The following is a 16,772-nucleotide window of genomic DNA, read 5'->3' on the forward strand; positions in this document are numbered from 1 at the left end:
GGGTCTAACTACACTAGGGAATGGAGAGGTAAAAATCAAAGGAAAAATGAAAAACAATTTTCCGAGGCCGTGGTGAGGAGGATCCAGAGGCGCCTCACGGAGGGGCTGAGAGGAGGAAGTGGAGGATCCCCGAAGGCCGAGGGGAGGAGGAAGTGCATTCCAGGCTTGGGCTGGGAGACGGAGCTTCATGGGTGAGGAGCGAGGAAAAAGCCAGCTTGTGTCAACAAGCACTTGTTAAGCTCCTACTCCATGCCAGGCGAGGTGCTGAGTGAGGGGATATAAAGGCAAAAGCCAGTCGCTACCCTCCCAGTCCTCGGGAGACACCGCGCAAACTCTGTGCCAACTACGTCTATGGCGGCTCAATTGGAAATTTGGGGGAGGCTCTGGTGGCAGGGTCCTTCAGAAGGGAAGGTTGGGGGTGGGCCTTGGAGGAGGCCCGGGCAAGAGATGAGGAGGAACATTGCAGGCATGGGGGAGAGCCCGCTGGGAAAATGCCCGGAGGCGGGAGATGGAGGGTCTTTTCTGTGGAAGAGCACAGGGGAGGGCAGAGGAGGACTGGAAAGGGAGAGTGACTGGCTAATGAAGGCTTTGAATGCCGGATACAGGCTGTTTCCTCTGAGCCCGAAGGCGAAAGGGGGTGTATTGAGTAGAGGGGTGACCTAGGGAGGGCTGGACTTGAGAAAGACCCCGTGGGTGGCTGAATGGAGGGACGGAAGATCGGCTGAGCTGCGCGGGATGGGGAGAAGATGGCGGCAGGTGAGAAGGGTGGTCGGGGCCAGGCTGGGGAGTCAGACTTTGACCCCAGGGGTCATAGGGAGCCAGTGAGGGTCACAGTGAGCTCCAGGGAGGATGGCCTGGGAAGCTGGGAGGACTGGAAGAAGGTCATTGCCATAGTCTCAGCAAAAGGTCACAAGGATGTGTGCCGGGGGCTGGGAGAGCGGTGAATGGGACCCTCTGGAGAGAGGCTGGATCTACAGCACTGAGGATGTGAGGGGAGACCCTGCAACGCTGGGGGACTGGAAGGAGGGAGCACCTGGACGGAAACGAGGAGGAGGGTTTGAGGAAAGACCCTGAGCTGTGGTTGGGTGGGTTGAGTTTGAGAGGCCAATGGAGAACCAATTGGCTCTGAGGGTTGGTCCGGTGGGGCCCGAGAGGGATGAAGGCCGAATATGTGGCGTCCTCATCTGAGGGAGAAGACCCGAGTCCCGGGGCAGGATGGAGTAGAGGGATCGCTGAGCACCTCTGGGGCCCGGTGCGCAGGTCGGGGGAGGTCTTCCTGTTCTTCACCGTGGCCGGGTGATGTGTTGGCATTTATTGAGCGCCTACTGTATGCAGCTGTTAAGCAAAGTATGGAGGATATGGAGAAATTCAACAGACGGCCTCCCGCTCTCTCATCCTATGTGCAAACGTGTCCAGGCCCCCTCCATGCTGGAGAAAGTGGAAATCTCCTGAGTTAAGGGAAGCCAAGGAATTCAGGGGGGTTGGGGGAAAGCCCCCCTTTTTAGGGGGTACTGAAGGCTGCTGAGAGCCCTAGAGGCACAAGGGGGGCAGAGGCCTGGGGGGGGCCGGCAGGGGCGGGGCCCAGAGTGGGCTGCTTGTGGCTGCTTCCGTCTCACGGTTCCTTTCCTCCTCAGGGTGGTGAAGGAGGAGATCTCTGACGACAACGCCAAGCTGCCCTGCTTTAATGGGAGAGTGGTCTCCTGGGTGAGCGGCCGGCCGGAGGGAGGAGCAGGGCTGCCCTGGGACCTCGGGGAGGGGCCGGAGTCCCTAGCATGTGGGGCTGAATGGGGAGGGGAGGGCTGCGGGGGGGGGGGGGGGGGGGGAGGGGGACGGGGTGTGGAGGGGAGGGCTGCGGGGAGGGGGGGAGGGGGTGTGGAGGGGGGGATGGGGTGTGGAGGGGAGGGCTGCGGGGAGGGGGGAGGGGGTGTGGAGGGGAGGGCTGCGGGGAGGGGGGGGTTGTGGAGGGGAGGGCTGCAGGGAGGGGGGAGGGGGTGTGGAGGGCAGGGCTGGGCCACCCGGTGTCTGAGTCTCTTGCTCCTCTGCAGCTGGTCCTGGCGGAGAATTCGCACTCCGACGCTGGGTCTCAGTGCACCGAAAGCCGCACGGACCTGCCCCCGCCCATCGAACGGACGGGGGGCATCGGGGACTCGCGGCCACCCTCCTTTCAGTAAGGGCCCCCGTCTCAAGGGCTGGGGCTCCCCCTGACTGCGGGCCTGTTCCCTCTGTAAAGATCAAGGCCCGACGACCCACGGGGTGGTCTTGGGGGGGGGGCCGTGGGATCTGCCGGGCAGTCCGGGGGGGGGCAAAGAGATCCCCCCACCTTAGTGAGTTCTACCTCAGGAAAGGGCTGCCCTATTTCACTGATTCCCGGAGGGAGCGTAACTGGGGTGGGGTGACGAGTCCTTTGGCCCAGAGCAGCAGATTTTGAGGGAGCTCAAAACGCTCGGAACCTTCCAGCAGTTTAATGGCTGAGCTCAGCAAGAGTCTGTTCTAACAGGAAACTGAGTCGGGGGAGCACTCCCCGTCCTCCACCCCAAGGTCCCATCATCCCCGTCTTCTCCCCAAACTGGGGAAACTTTCAGGCAGGACACAGCTCTGGGCGCCGCCTCTTCCCCATCCCCACGCGTTCCCTGGGGCTGGTGTTTGGCTATTAGCCAGCAGCAGGAGGCCTTGGGGGCCGGCTCACAGATGTTGTTCAACACTGCCCTCTGCTGGCTGAGCCCAGAGTTCTATGAGAGGCCTTGATAACTGGCCTTGGGGGCCTAAGTCTCCGATACTGGTCTACACTGCCCTCTGCTGGCCGGGACCAGACCTCCATAAGAAGCCTTGGGGACCTGGATCTCAGGTTCTGCTCTAAGGCGCTCTCTGCTGGCCGGCCCCCTGGCTCGTTTCCTTCCCATTTCATGGGCTCAGGGGCCGCCCCATTCGGTCCCTTCATTTTACAGCTGGGGAAACCGAGGCCTGGAAGTGCAGCAGGCCTCTCCCGGCGTCAGGGCCCCCCCAGCCAGGCAGATGTTCACAAGGGCCTCCCGTGGGCGCTGGGCTGAGCCCCGAGCCCCTGGACGGGCCAGCTGGGGCCAAGCTCCCCCTCCCCCCCATGTTTATGGGTCCTGCTTCTCCCTGGGGGCCACGGGTGGTCGGGGGCGTCTGTAACGGGCTCTGGCCTCCCCACAGCCCCAATGCTGCCAGCAGCCGGGACGGGCTGGACAATGAGACCGGCACGGAGTCCGTGGTCAGTCACCGGCGGGACCGGCACCGGCGGCGGAACCGGGAAGGCCACGAGGATGGTGAGGCCCGTCAGTGGTCAGGCCGCCCCCGCGGGAGGGGGGCACGGGGTGCAGCCGGCAGGGACCTTGGGGCGCAGGGCCCGCTGTCCCGATTCACAGATAAGGAGGGGAAGTGCCCGGAGACAGCGCTGCTCCTCTGGGGCGCCCCCTGCTGGCAGGGAGGTCACCGCCCTCTGGGCTCTATCCAGGCCCTGCTCCCAGCCTGTGAGGGCGGTGGGCGGCGGGCAGGGTCATACGGGGGCCTCAGTGCAGTTGAGCCGCCCATGTCAGCCCCCCTCCCTCCCTGACCGCTGCAGCCCCTCGGATCAACGGGCACCCCAAACTGGAGCGTCGCCGCGAGCCCGGCACCTACGACAGCGCCTCCACCGTGCTGAGCAGCGAGCTGGAGTCCAGCAGCTTCATCGACTCGGAGGACGAAGACACCAGCAGGTGCGGCCCGGGCCGGCCTCGTGGGGGGGTGGGGACAGACCCAGGCTGGGGGAGGGGAACGGCCGGCACCGCTCTGGCATCCCGGGCCCACAGAGAAGGAAGGATCGGAACGAGTCAGGAATGGGAGGGAGGGAGTTGTACCCCACCGAGGGGGGGCTTGTGGCCCACTGAGGTCTTGGGGTCCCCAGCTCAGGGGGGGCTAGGGCACACTCACAGAACTTGGGGGGTCCTCAGGCTGAGCAGCTCCACTGAGCAGAGCACCTCGTCGCGGCTCATCCGGAAGCACAAGCGCCGGAGGAGAAAGCAAAGGATGCGCCAGATTGACCGGGTATGGAAACCAAGGAGGGAGTGTGGGGGGGCGGGGGGCACAGAGGGGCCCATGCAGCTGGGAGCACGGGGTCCCTGCTCACCATCCTCCCTCCTGTTCCCACAGTCCTCTTCATTCAGTAGCATCACGGACTCTACCATGTCTCTGAACATCATCACGGTCACCCTCAACATGGGTAAGGAGGAATGGATGCCGCTTCAGCCCGCCCAACCCCCAGGGGTCACCCACCCTCCCCTGCCCAGCCCTCCTCCGGAGGGGCACGCGGTCGGCTCTCGGCCTCTGAGGGCGTCCATTCCCAGGACCAAGCCAGGATCATAGAGTTCCCCATGTTGCCCCAAAGCCAGGGCTCCTTGCTCTCTGAGGGATGCCTGGCACCCCTCCGGCAGCCTTCTCTTCTGTCGCCTTCAGCCCCCTCCTTGCCCCCCATTCTCCTCTCCCCCAATACCTGCTTGATTGAAGGAAGCAAGGGGTCCCCTCTGTGTCCCCCCAGGCTCTGGGACACCAGACAAGCCTACTCTCCTCTAACCGTGTGCACCCCCATTCCTCCCAGGCGGTCAGCATTCTGTTGCGGAACTCAGGCTGGGGGCTCTGGGCGGGGCAGCACTGGGCGGCCCCTGCTCAGCCCACGCTCCCTTTCTCCTCCTCCAGAGAAGTACAACTTCCTGGGCATCAGCATTGTCGGGCAGAGCAACGACCGGGGAGACGGCGGCATCTACATCGGCTCCATCATGAAGGGGGGGGCGGTGGCTGCCGACGGCCGGATCGAACCCGGGGACATGCTGCTGCAGGTGGGACGCCCGGGACCCGGACCTTCCCCTCCTCCAGGCCCTGGCCGGGCTCGTTGTGCTCCCGGCCTCCAAGCGATGACCAGGGCCAGGGAGCAGTGCCGGTCACGTGACTCCCGGCCATCCCGGGGCACCGAGACTCAGCTCCAGTCAGTCAGCAAGCATTTATTAAGGGCCTACTGTGTCCCGGACATATGCTAAGGGCTGAAGCCTTGAGGTAGAGATGAGGAGGGGGAGCCTTCCAGGCTGCAAGGGCAGGAACCAGGGAGAGGAGGGGATGAGATGGTTGGGGACAGCACACGGAGAGACAGACATGGACAGTTGGGGGGGGGTGGGAAGGATGTGACAGCCATAGACAGGTAGAGGGGGATGGTGGAAAAGAGACAGGAAAGAAGGGAAAGGAGCAACTGAGAAAGAATGGTGGCTATGGGCTCTCGTGGGACCTGGGAAGCCAGCTGGTCCCACACTATCGTACAGAGGAGAAAACTGAGGGAAGGGACTTGGCCAGGTCCAAGCCCCAATAATCCTGGGAGAGCCAGGAAACGAGAAGAAGCGCCAGGACCGAACCCGTCCGATGCTCTGCCCACCCCCTCAGTGGCACCTCTCCCCTCCCAGGTGAATGACGTCAATTTTGAGAATATGAGCAACGACGACGCCGTGCGAGTGCTGAGAGAGATCGTCTCCAAGCCCGGGTGAGTGGTTGGGGCCTGCATGAGGAGGGACCCCGGGGAGGGAGCCCGGGGAGGGCGGCCCTGGCTGTGTAGGGGGCCGTGACCGGGGCCCTGTCTGCCTCCCCTTCAGACCCATCAGCCTCACGGTGGCCAAGTGCTGGGACCCCACGCCCAGGAGCTACTTCACCATCCCTCGGGGTAAGTGCTCCCCTTCTAGGCCCCGTCTCTTCCTCCTCTGCTTGAGGTCGGGGGGACCACGTTGGGCCTCCCGGAGGACCTCGCCAGGCCGCCTGCCTACCCCGTCTTCCAGGGTGATTCTCATGTCACTCCTTAGCTCCCTTCTGCCAGACCCAAATCCAACCCTCCTGCCATTCCTTGGGGGCCAGAGGGAGCCCAGCCTTTCTCAGGGAAAGAGCCAAGGCCTCCCCTCAGAGCTACTGCAGGGCTGAGCGGACCTCCCCCATGGGGGACTGGGTGCTAAGCAGGGAAGGCTTCCTGGAGGAGCGAGGGGAGTCCAGGAAGCAGGGTGAGAGCCCCAGCATGGAGGCCGGAGCCAGGCCGTGCCGAGGAGTGCTGTGGCAATGGGCTTTGAAGGCTGGGCTCGGCGGTTCTGGTTTGTCCTAAGAAACATTGACAGGTGCTGTCAGCTCCTCCCCTAGGAGCAACGAGGAGGGAGGGAGAAGATTCTCATGAGCATCCTGGGATCGATGCCGGCCTAATTCTTTCTCTCTCGCCCCTTTCCCCATCTCTCCTGTCTCTTTCCCATCCTTCCCATGCACCTGTCCACGTCTGCCTCTCTTGTGTGTCTGTCCCCTGCCCACTCACCCCCTCATCACTCTCCTCCCACTTTCTCCGTGTTCTCCACACTCTCTGCCTTCATGCCGTCTTGCCCCTCCTCGCCTGTCTGTCATTCCTGGTTTGATCGTCTTTCCCCCATCTGTTCCTCTCTTACTCCCTGTCTGTCTGTCCATTCCATCTTCCCCTTCCCATCTGTCCATCTGTCCATTCCATCTTCCCCTTCCCATCTGTCCATCTGTCCATCTCATCTTCCTTCTCCCATCTGTCCATCTGTCTGTCTGTTCATTCTGCCTTCCCCCTCCCATCTGTCTGACCTTCTGTCTGTGTCTTTCCCTCTTCCCTCCTCCTCCCCGGCCCGGGGGGGCACCATCACAGCTGACCCGGTGCGGCCCATCGACCCGGCCGCGTGGCTGTCGCACACGGCGGCGCTGACGGGAACGTTCCCCCGCTACGGTACGAGCCCCTCCATGAGCACCATCACATCCACCAGCTCCTCACTAACAAGCTCTATTCCTGATGCAGAAAGTAAGTGGCGGCTCAGACGCCCCATGGGGCAGAGCCGGGCCTCGAGCGAGACGGGCCCCGAACTGGGAGCCCAGCCCACGGTGCTGACTGACGTGTGCACACAGGCTCGCACACCCACCCGTACACACACATGCACACCCAGGATTGCACACCTAGGCTTGCACACATGCCTGCACAATGCATACCCAAGCTTGCACACCCACATGCACATATGTGCACTTAAGCTTGCACATTTGTCTGCACACACACATGCACACCTGCTTGCACACCTGCCTGCCCCTAAGCTCATACACCTGCCTGCAGACACACACATGTGCACCCAGGTTCAAACACCCAGGAATATCTAGATATATATTCACCAAAGCTTACACACCTGCCTACACATATGCAAGTGCATCCAAAGCAAGCACACCTGCTTGCACACATGCACACTTGCGAACTCAGATCTGCAGGCCTGCCTATGCATACCCACATGCACATACAGCCAGGATCACATCTACAGGCACATAGAGACATGTATACCAAGGCTTGTATACCTGCCCACGCGCATGTATGTACACCCAGGCTCACACACCTGCCTTTGCACATGCATGCAGGCTTGCACACCTGCCCATGCATGTGTGCATACCTAGGGTCACACACTTGCCTTTGCACATGCACACAGGCTTGCACACCTGCCCATGCACATGTGTGCATACCCAAGCTTACACACCTGCCTTTGCACATGCACATGCACACAGGCTTGCAACCCGCCCATGCATGTGTGCATAGCCAGGCTCACACACCTGCCTTTGCAAATGCACATGCACACAGCCTTGCACATCTGCCTTTGCACATGCACACAGCCTTGCAACCCGCCCATGCACATGTGTACCAAGGCTTGTATACCTGCCCATGCGCATGTATGCACACCCAGGCTCACACACCTGCCTTTGCACATGCATATCCAGGCTCACACACCTGCCTTTGCACAAGCACACAGGCTTGCACGCCTCTTTTTGCAATGTACACAGGCTTGCACACCTCCTTTTGCACATGTACATGTACACAGGCTTGCACACTTGTCCATGCATATGTGTGCACACCCAGGCTCGCACACCTGCCTTTGCACATGCACACAGGCTCGTACATCTGCACATGCATACGTGTGCACACCCAGGCTCACACACCTGTCCATGCACATGCACGTGCACACAGGCTTGCACACATACCATACTCACATCTGTACCCCTGGCTGTGCACAACCTGCGTGCTCACATGCCTGCCTACACATACACATGCACCTAGGCCTGTCTGCCTGCCCACACTCCTGCCTGTGAGTTTTCTTGCTTACACTCCTGTGCACACAGCATCATACAAATCCCTACACACATGTGCATGTTTGCACAGCAGTTACACGGACACACATGCACCTGGTCTGACACACAAGCTTACCCTGCCCCCAGCAGCCCGTGTGCTTGGGTCTCCATGGAGATGCTTATGTGTTTGTTGGGGGGAACCAGAGTTTAACCTTTGAGGTTCCTGCTGTCGCTCCCATCCAGCTGAACCTGTACAAGTTGGGGTGGAGGCGGGGGGGTCGGGGATGCTCAGGAATAAGGCAGCATTGGGGGATGGGATGCTCCTGGTGTCCCAGGCTGGGCTGTCCTGTCTGCTTTCTCCCACCTCCCCGACTAACAAGACTAACTTGACCAGAGCTAGCTTGTGGAGAAGGGTGGGCCGGAAGCCCAGGGACCCCAAGAACGTTGGGGAGTCAGAGGGAGGGAGGGCATGTGTACAAAAGGAGCTTCATACTACCCCCTGAAAGGCCCTGTCTAAGAAAGGGGTGCAGGAGCCAGAGGCCTGAGAGAATAAGTCAGCGTCTACACGAGCAGCTGTTGGGCTGCAGAACCTGGGGCTGAGAACCGGCGGTCCCCAAGGCACCCCTCCCCCTTTGTCCTCGAGGACTGACATTCAGCTGGGCCCATCCATGGGGTTCCCACCTTCTGGTGAGGGAGGAGTGTGGGAGATGTATTGTTCATTCACATTGGCCCAGTCCAAACCCTAGCTCTATTTGTGACCTGGGGGTGGGTGGGAGTATCCAAATATTTCTGGGAAGAATTAGAATTGGAGGCCACAGCAGAGTTCCTAGCACGTGGCCTTCTGCTGGTGAGGGGCTGGTGACATGGGAAGGTAGGGCAGGAAGAATGGGCTTCCGCCCATCCAGGCTGAGGGACGCAGGGGATGTGTCTCCCTTTCAGAACTCGAGGAATCTCCCCTGACTGTGAAGAGTGACATGGGGGCCATTGTGAAAGTCATGCAGCTTCCCGACTCGGGCCTTGAGATACGAGACCGGATGTGGCTGAAAATCACTATCTCAAATGCGGTCATTGGTGAGTCAGCTCTCGCCTAGGGCCCAGGGGAAACTGGACGCGGCTGTGGGGAAGAGAATGGGAGAAAACCATCCCCCATGGTTAGAAGGGTTAGAATCCTGGGAGTGATGAGCTGGAGAGGAAATCTGGGTTCAACTTGCAATGTTTATTAAGCACTTACAAAGTAATTTCCAAGGGAAGGTCCTAGGAACTCTAGGATCTGAATTGGCTGAGATAGCTGAGCTTTGAAAGAGATCTAGGACATCTCTGAGGTGAAAGAGGAGGAAGGGAATGGGGAAGAGATTGGACAAAGGCATGGAGGGAGGAGATAGAAGGATACGTACAGGGAGCGGCAAGTAGGCCACGGTAGCCAAAATGCAAAGTTTCTGGCAGGTGGGGAAATTGCAGGAAAGGGTAATCATGAGCAGTTGCCCTGTGGAGGGAAGCTGTAGGATTTATGCAGGGGTTTTAAATAGCAGAGGACTTGGATTTTTGGGGGGAGATAGTAGAATAGATTTGGTCAGAGTTGCGCTTTAGGAAAAGCCCTTTAACTTTTGAGAGGAGGCTAGAGGCAGGGAGAGATGTGGAGAATTTGAACTTGAGTGATAACATCTGTGAATGGAGTGAAGGGAATGGCTCAGAGGTTGTGGCTGCTGAGTCACAGGGCTGGCTGTTACAGAGTGTGTGTTCAGACTTGGAGGAAAGAACAGCCTAGATATTGATTCTGTGCCCAAGGCCAGTGAGGAGAAAGGACAGCACTTGCAGGCAAGAGACCTGGGTCTGATTTCCAGTTTGGTTACGAGTGGTGCAGACTGAGAAAGTAACCCTATTTTCCTGTGTCTCAGTTTTGTCATCTGTGAGATGGGGATAATAAGAATTTACTTCATTCCTCATGGGTCTGAGGGGTGAGGTTATGGAAGAGTGCTCAACTTGCTGTAGAAATGTGAATTATTATTACTGCCATATTATTGTTATTATGAATATTCATCCATCCAACTTGCTTGTCTGTGTTGCCTGCTGGTGAGTCCCGACCCTGTGCTGGAGGTCTCTGGGGGCAGGAATCACGTCAGAAGGCAGAGAAGGTTCCTGACAACATCCCTTGCCGCCATCTTCTCTTTTTCTCTTCCGCCCCCCCCCTTTCCTTTTACAGGGGCAGATGTGGTGGACTGGCTTTACACACACGTGGAGGGCTTCAAAGACCGGCGGGAGGCCCGCAAGTACGCCAGCAGCATGCTGAAACACGGCTACCTGAGGCACACCGTGAACAAGATCACCTTCTCTGAGCAGTGTTATTACGTCTTTGGCGACCTGTGTAGCAGTAAGCATGGGCCAGGGCCCTGCGAGGGCTGGTGTGTGGGTGGGGGAGGTGTTGGGAGGGAAGGAGGTTATGAGAAGTGCTCAGGAAGGCCCGAATCTGGCTGTCAGGCTCTGGGCGAGTCCCTTGTAACCAGAAGTGACTGCTCCCTGCCTCAGTTTCTCCTTTTGTAAAATGGAGCTCCGGGCCTAGAGTCAGGAAGACCTGCCTCAGTTTCTCCTTTTGTAAAATGGAGCTCCAGGCCTAGAGTCGGGAAGACCTGAATTCAAGTGTAACCTCAGATATTTGCTAGCTGTGTAACTCTGGGCAGGTGATGTAAATGCTGCCCACCTCACTTGGCTTATCCCTAAAATAGAAATAATAGCAACTCCCTCCCAAGCTTGGGGTCTGGAGCAATGAAATACTTGTTTAGTGCTTTGTAAATCTTAAGGTGCAACGCACACATATGTGTTTGTAGCTTTAATGATTATATTGTCATATTATTATTATTGGAGGAGAGGACCTTTTGGCCTTTTCTCAGAAAGCCTCTAGGCTCAGAGTAGAGCCGTGGTCCCCGGGGCTGACCTGCCCCTTCTAGGGGTGAAGCCTTGGTCCCCAGGGGGATGAGAGATTCAAATTGTGGGGAAGAAAGGACTGTAGAAGTTGGGAGGAGATGAGTCCAAATGTGCTACACGTCCAGGAGCCTGCTGCACTGGTGGGGTTGGCCAGGAGAAGGAGCTCTTCTTGCTCTGTTGAGTCAGTCGGCTGGCAGGCTCTTATTAAGCACCTGCTGTATGCCAGACGCTATAGTAAGCCCTGAGGTTACAGAGAAGGGCAGGAGCCAGTCCCCGCCCTCCAGGGGCTCCCACCCTACTGGGAGCAACCCCAGAGCTCGAGCACTGGGACCTGATTCCAGCCCCTTCTCCTCTCTGCTTCCTCTCCCAGATCTGGCGGCACTCAATCTCAACAATGGTTCTGGTGGAGCCTCGGACCAGGACACGCTGGCCCCGCTCCCCCACCCTGCAGCTCCGTGGCCTGTGGGGCAGGGGTATTCTTACCCTTACCCCGTGCCTCCCCCGGGCTTCCCACCTGCCTACCAGGACCCAGGCTTCAGCTATGGGAGCGGGAGCGCAGGGAGCCAGCAGAGCGAAGGTGAGGCCCCCGGAGCCCGACGCGTAGCCCCCCGCGCCTTCCTGGGCTCCCCCAGGCCCTGGCCGTCAGCTTCTCCCTCCTGTTTCTGCTGCTGTCCTGCACCTCCCTCCCACGCGCTCCCTAAAGGCTGGGCTTCCTCGGCTGAGTGTCAGCGGGGACGCCTCCCCGCCCGCGACACCCCCTCCCCTCCCTCGGATGTAGCCCCCGGAGCCGGGTGACCCTGGGGCTGCCCCAGCCTGGGCGCTCCTAGCTCAGCTGAGCGAGTGTTTTCTGAGTCCTTTGTGTGTCTGTCTCCGTGTTGTGGAGGCGCCAGAAGGGGCAGCATGGCCTGAGCCCTGGCCCCCGGCTCCCCTTCCCCTGTGAGACATGACCCATGGACGCCAGGGGCCCGGGGACAGTGGTGTCTGGTGGGAGAGGGTCGGAGGGGGCAGAGATCAGCAGGGAGAGGAGCGGGAGAATTCGGGGCCAGGCCCCCCTTTGGGACCCTCGCCATCAGGGCCGGCTTCCTCGAGGAGGGCGAGCTTGGGGGGTGGGTTTTGAGTGGACGGGGTGGCTTGGGGGTGTGGGTGAGTGGCTCTGCCTGGTGGCTGGGGGGACAAGGAGGTGCCTGGCGTGATAGGGGGGAGGGGATGGACGGGGGAGCAGGCCCCCCATAGGAGGAGGGTCAATGTTTTCAGGGAGGGTAGAGCCACCCATTTTACAGATGAGGAACTAAAGCTGAGGTTGCGTGACTTGCCCAGGGTCCCGTAGTGAGTAAGCAGAGGAGGCTAGTTTTGAATTCGTGTCTTCCTGGCAAGGCCAGTGTCCATGTTGCCTCCCTTTGTCTACACTGGCATCAGAGGGCCACCCCCACTGCCCCAGATTCCAAGACTTGTGGTTGGGCTGGCTCCCTTTCTGGGCGCCCCCAGCCACAAGCCCGTCCTCACACAGTCCCTGTGCTCCCTGCTTGGATTTTCCATTTGAGTGGAAGAGACACCTTTTGGGCCTAGGAGCTGGGGAGGTTTTAACCCCAGCCTCTGCAGGAGGGACCAGAGACGGGCAGACCAGGCTGGGGTGGGTCGGAGTGCTGGGGCAGGAAGGAGGCGAAGGCCAGGATGGGGACATGGGTCCTAGATTGGAGCACAGTGGTGGGCGGTGGGCGGTGGGCGGTGGGAGAAGGGAAGGAGGGGCTTTTATTGTTGTTGTTATTATTATTATTATTTTTGCTGAGGTAATTGGGGTTAAGTGACTTGCCCAGGGTCAAACAGCTAGGAAGTGTTAAGTGTCTGAGGCCAGATTTGAACTCAGGTCCTCCTGATGGCAGGGCTGGTGCTCTATCCACTGTGCCACCAGCTGCCCCAGGAGGGAGCTTTGCACAGATTTGGAGAATGACTGATGGAGCCATTGGCACGGGGCTGGCGCAGTCTCAGATGGCAGCATTTACCCCAGGGGGACACATGCCCTTCAGACGTGGGGGTGCCTGGATCTGCTGCCAGGGAGAAAGGGAGGGAGTCCCATGCGTCCCCCAGGTTGTCCTGGAGGCCCTGAGCATGCTGCCTGAGGCCCAAATGCAAAAGATCATTGAGGCAGGAACCAGTACCCAGGTTCCGCCCCCAGATCCACCATTCCCCCCTCTGGCTCAGATGGGTCGCCCATCCTCAGTTTCCTCAGCTGTAAAATGACCTGGGAGGACCTGTTGGCGAGCCTTCAGCGTGGGGCTCCGCTCATGGGTATGCCCAGGGGACACGTTGCTTCTCAGTAACAGCGGCCTGAGTGACTCAGTTGGCGGAAACTGGGATTAACCAATGAAGTCCGCCGGCTGAAGAGCCACGCGCCATGTCCCAGAGCAGAGGGTGGGAGGCCTCCGGGGGCCACAGCGCTGGCTCTGCCCTGGACCCTGGCGGGGATGCAGCACTTGCTAATGTATAACTTGGTATTATTCCCTTGTTTTGTGCTGAGCAAGCATTAGACTGAAGGACTCCTAGCGGAGGGGATGCCTCTGGGGGACGGGTAAGCCTGTGGATGGGGTCGGCGCCATGGCATGCCCCTGAGATGCCCGTGCTGCCCCCGGCAGAGGCGCCGTGGTGAGGCCGGGCTCCGAGGGTGGTGTTCTCAGGTGCCACCGGAACTGCCCAGGCAGGGCCCCTCGGCCCGCAGGCCCATTGCTCCTGTGAGGGGGGGGTCTCTCCAGCCGCACAGGACGTGGGACGGCCCTTCCTGCTGGGCGTGGGGGGCATGTTGTTCCCCCACTCAGTGCCCGTTTCCGGTTGGCAGAACTGAGAACCCCCGTCCTCACACAGTGCCGGGAAGCCCTGACCGCTGGCCAGACCGAGTGTCGTGGGACAGAGGGCCTACGGGGGGAGGGCTGGCGAGGTCACTGAGTCTACTTTGGCGATCACTGTCCGGTGGAGCACTCCCTCCTCCCCACCCACTCCCATTTCATGCCTTTGCTGGTTTTGCATGTTTCCTGTCTCCCCCCCAATCTGCTATGGCTGCTGAGGGAGGGGTCACGGGGCTGTGGTGTCTCTGCATGGCTCTCCCCTGCCCCACAATGGGCGCCGTGGCAGTAACTGCTGAGCGCGGGACCAGCCTTGATGTACCACTCTCCCTCCTCTGTCCCTGTAGGAAGCAGGAGCAGCGGCTCGAACAGGAGCGCCAGCGAGAGCAGCCGGCGGGCACTGGGGCGGGAGAAGGAGCGCCGGACAGGGGCCGGGGGCAGTGGGGGCAGCAGTGAGTCGGAGCACACGGTGCGCAGTGCGGCGGGCAGCGGGGGCCGGCGAGATCGCCCACCCAGCCAGCTCAGCCGGGGCAGCAGCCCCCGGAGCCAGCTTTCCGCCGGTGCCCCCGGTCTGCCCCCGCTGCACCCCCTGCCCAAGGCGGGCACCAGGGCGCTGACGACGCTCAGCGGCCCCCCCGGGGGCCCACCTGTGCGCGAGCTGGCCGCGGTGCCCCCCGAGCTCACTGGCAGCCGCCAGTCCTTCCAGAAGGCCATGGGCAACCCCTGCGAGTTCTTCGTGGACATCATGTAAGAGAGAAAGTGCCTTCAGACTTCCCTCCCCCTACCCGGGGTCACGCCTTTGGAGGAGGATTTGAAGGCTTTGGTGAAAAGGACAGTAACGGGGCCAGCCCCTCTGCCCGACCCAGAGGGGGAAGTGCCAAAACCCCCCTTCAGCAGGCTTGCTCCCTAGAGCCCCCCTCAATGCCCAGAGGACAGCACCCAGCCCAGAAGCCACGGTGCGTGGGCCTCGGATTCCCAGCAGCTCCGATTCCTCTTCCTCTTCCCCTTCCTGCTGCTGGGCCAGAGCCCTAGCTGGCGCCCTGGGAGGGACCCCGGCCTCGCAGGCCACAGGCGGCCCCCAGCAGTCACAGAGCGGGGGCTCCGCTTCTTTCCTGGGGTCTCAGGGTCTTATCCGCACACTAGGGGTAGGAGTGGATGACCTCCCAGGCCCTCTGTCTCACTTGGCTTCTCCGCCAAAGAGCTCCCTAGGTGGGTGGGACGCGGCTCGGGTCTCCCCTGGAGCTGCAGTGGGCCCTGGGCCGGAGGAGAGGCGGAGAACCCTGGGGCGGCCCTGGCTCGGGCCTGTGGGTGACCCGGGCTTCCAGCCTGGGCAGTTCGGGGTGTTTGGGGGGGGCAGGCTTGGGAGTTGGGAGCAGGCCCGGCCCTGCGCGGCTCTCATGGCTGCCCGTGAGGGGAGCGGGAGGATGATGATGCTCGGGGCCCCTGTGGGGAGGATGACCTGGAGACATCAGTCCAAGCCTCGGGGTGTCTCATCCTAAATGAGAAGGACGTCCTGCCCCGTCTAGGGAGCTCCGCCCCCCCCAGCCCCTCCCTTCGGTCCAGAGGCGTCTCGGCTCTCTTCTCGACCTGGTTCCCTTGTCCCCTGGGTGTCCCAGCGGAGAAGTCAGGCAGGCCGGCCACAGCACGGTCGCCTATTTGTGGGGGGGCAGTGGCGGGAGGAAGGCTTCGGTTCCCCCCCCCCTCCAAATCTGAATCTGGGAGTGAATCATCCCCACTCCCGCCCCCCAGTGGTTTGGGGGAGCCCTAACAGTGCTGTCTTATTTATTTATTTATTGCACCAGGCCTTGAGGGCGGGTCCCCCTCCCCGGTCTCCCCGACAGGGCCTAGGCCCCAGAGCAGGCTCCTCCCGTAGCTGGCCGAGCCGGGCCCTTGAGGTGGAGAGGAAAGCAGGTGGCGGCGGGGGCAGGGGCCGCGGGCCAAGAACGAGGGGACTCCGGCTGCCCGCCTTCCTGTTTGCTTTGTTTGCATCTAACTGAATGAGCATGGTTTGTTTTTCAAGGGCAACATGAGTCTAACCGGTGATTGGCAGAAACCACGCGAGACTGCGTAGGTACAGAAGTGGGGGGGCGGGGACAAAGGCGAAGAAATAATGCACATCCCTCCCCCCACTCTGGTCTCCACAGTGCCCCTCCCCCACCCCAGCCTGTTTCCAGGTGTGTCCAGCCCCGGCCCCCTGACCTGGCCTCAGGTGTGCCCGTCCCACGGGGCCTGGGCTCGTGTGGAACCCAACGCTTCCTGTCCAGTGTCTCGCTTCCACAGGATTCAATTCTGTAGATATTGTATCAAAGCCCAAGTGTCTGTATAGTTAATATATAGCTGCATCCGTGTAAATGCCGCTTCCGTGTAAATGCTATTTTAAACACTTAAAAAAAAAAAAAAAAAAAAAAAGCTTTTAATTTTATGTGATTCCTTGGCCTCCTGTCTTTTCTTTCTTCTCCATGGAGCTTTTTGGGAAGCTTTTCCAGACTTGGTCATTACCGTCCTTCCATCATTTCAGTAGTTTGGGGTTTTCTTGACAAAGATAACTGAAGTCCTTCTCCAGCTCATTTTTTACAAATGGAGAAACTGAGGCGAACAGGGGGACCCTGGCTGAGGGTCACACAGCCTCCTTCTCCAGCTCATTTTTTACAAATGGAGAAACTGAGGCGAACAGGGGGACCCTGGCTGAGGGTCACACAGCCTCCTTCTCCAGCTCATTTTTTACAAATGGAGAAACTGAGGCGAACAGGGTGACCCTGGCTGAGGGTCACACAGCCTCCTTCTCCAGCTCATTTTTTACAAATGGAGAAACTGAGGCAAACAGGGGGACCCTTGCTTAAGTGTCTGGAGCAACATTTGAATTCAGGTCTATCCAGGCCCAGTGCTTAGCCTCTGTAC

The 16,772-nt window shown here is 60.2% G+C and overlaps 1 protein-coding gene across 2 annotated transcripts in view; it reads left to right on the plus strand.

Annotated features, from left to right (window-relative positions):
- DVL1 (dishevelled segment polarity protein 1) overlaps positions 1-16,301 on the plus strand; it is a 41,962-nt gene extending 25,661 nt beyond the window's left edge. The window contains exons 2-15 of one of the 2 annotated variants that reach the window (XM_074306599.1): positions 1,635-1,704; positions 2,046-2,167; positions 3,175-3,287; positions 3,584-3,716; positions 3,951-4,044; positions 4,150-4,219; positions 4,693-4,832; positions 5,445-5,521; positions 5,631-5,698; positions 6,674-6,823; positions 9,061-9,192; positions 10,322-10,489; positions 11,411-11,617; positions 14,222-16,301. In XM_074306599.1, coding sequence (XP_074162700.1) covers positions 1,635-1,704; positions 2,046-2,167; positions 3,175-3,287; positions 3,584-3,716; positions 3,951-4,044; positions 4,150-4,219; positions 4,693-4,832; positions 5,445-5,521; positions 5,631-5,698; positions 6,674-6,823; positions 9,061-9,192; positions 10,322-10,489; positions 11,411-11,617; positions 14,222-14,625 — 1,948 coding nt within the window. In that variant the 3' untranslated portion in view covers positions 14,626-16,301. The remainder of the gene's footprint in view (positions 1-1,634; positions 1,705-2,045; positions 2,168-3,174; positions 3,288-3,583; positions 3,717-3,950; positions 4,045-4,149; positions 4,220-4,692; positions 4,833-5,444; positions 5,522-5,630; positions 5,699-6,673; positions 6,824-9,060; positions 9,193-10,321; positions 10,490-11,410; positions 11,618-14,221) is intronic. The other variant, XM_074306600.1, reaches the window with a different exon arrangement.
- The last annotated feature ends 471 nt before the right edge of the window (positions 16,302-16,772 follow it).

The sequence above is a fragment of the Sminthopsis crassicaudata genome, chromosome 3, assembly GCF_048593235.1.
Source record: "Sminthopsis crassicaudata isolate SCR6 chromosome 3, ASM4859323v1, whole genome shotgun sequence".
Lineage (NCBI taxonomy): Eukaryota > Metazoa > Chordata > Mammalia > Dasyuromorphia > Dasyuridae > Sminthopsis > Sminthopsis crassicaudata.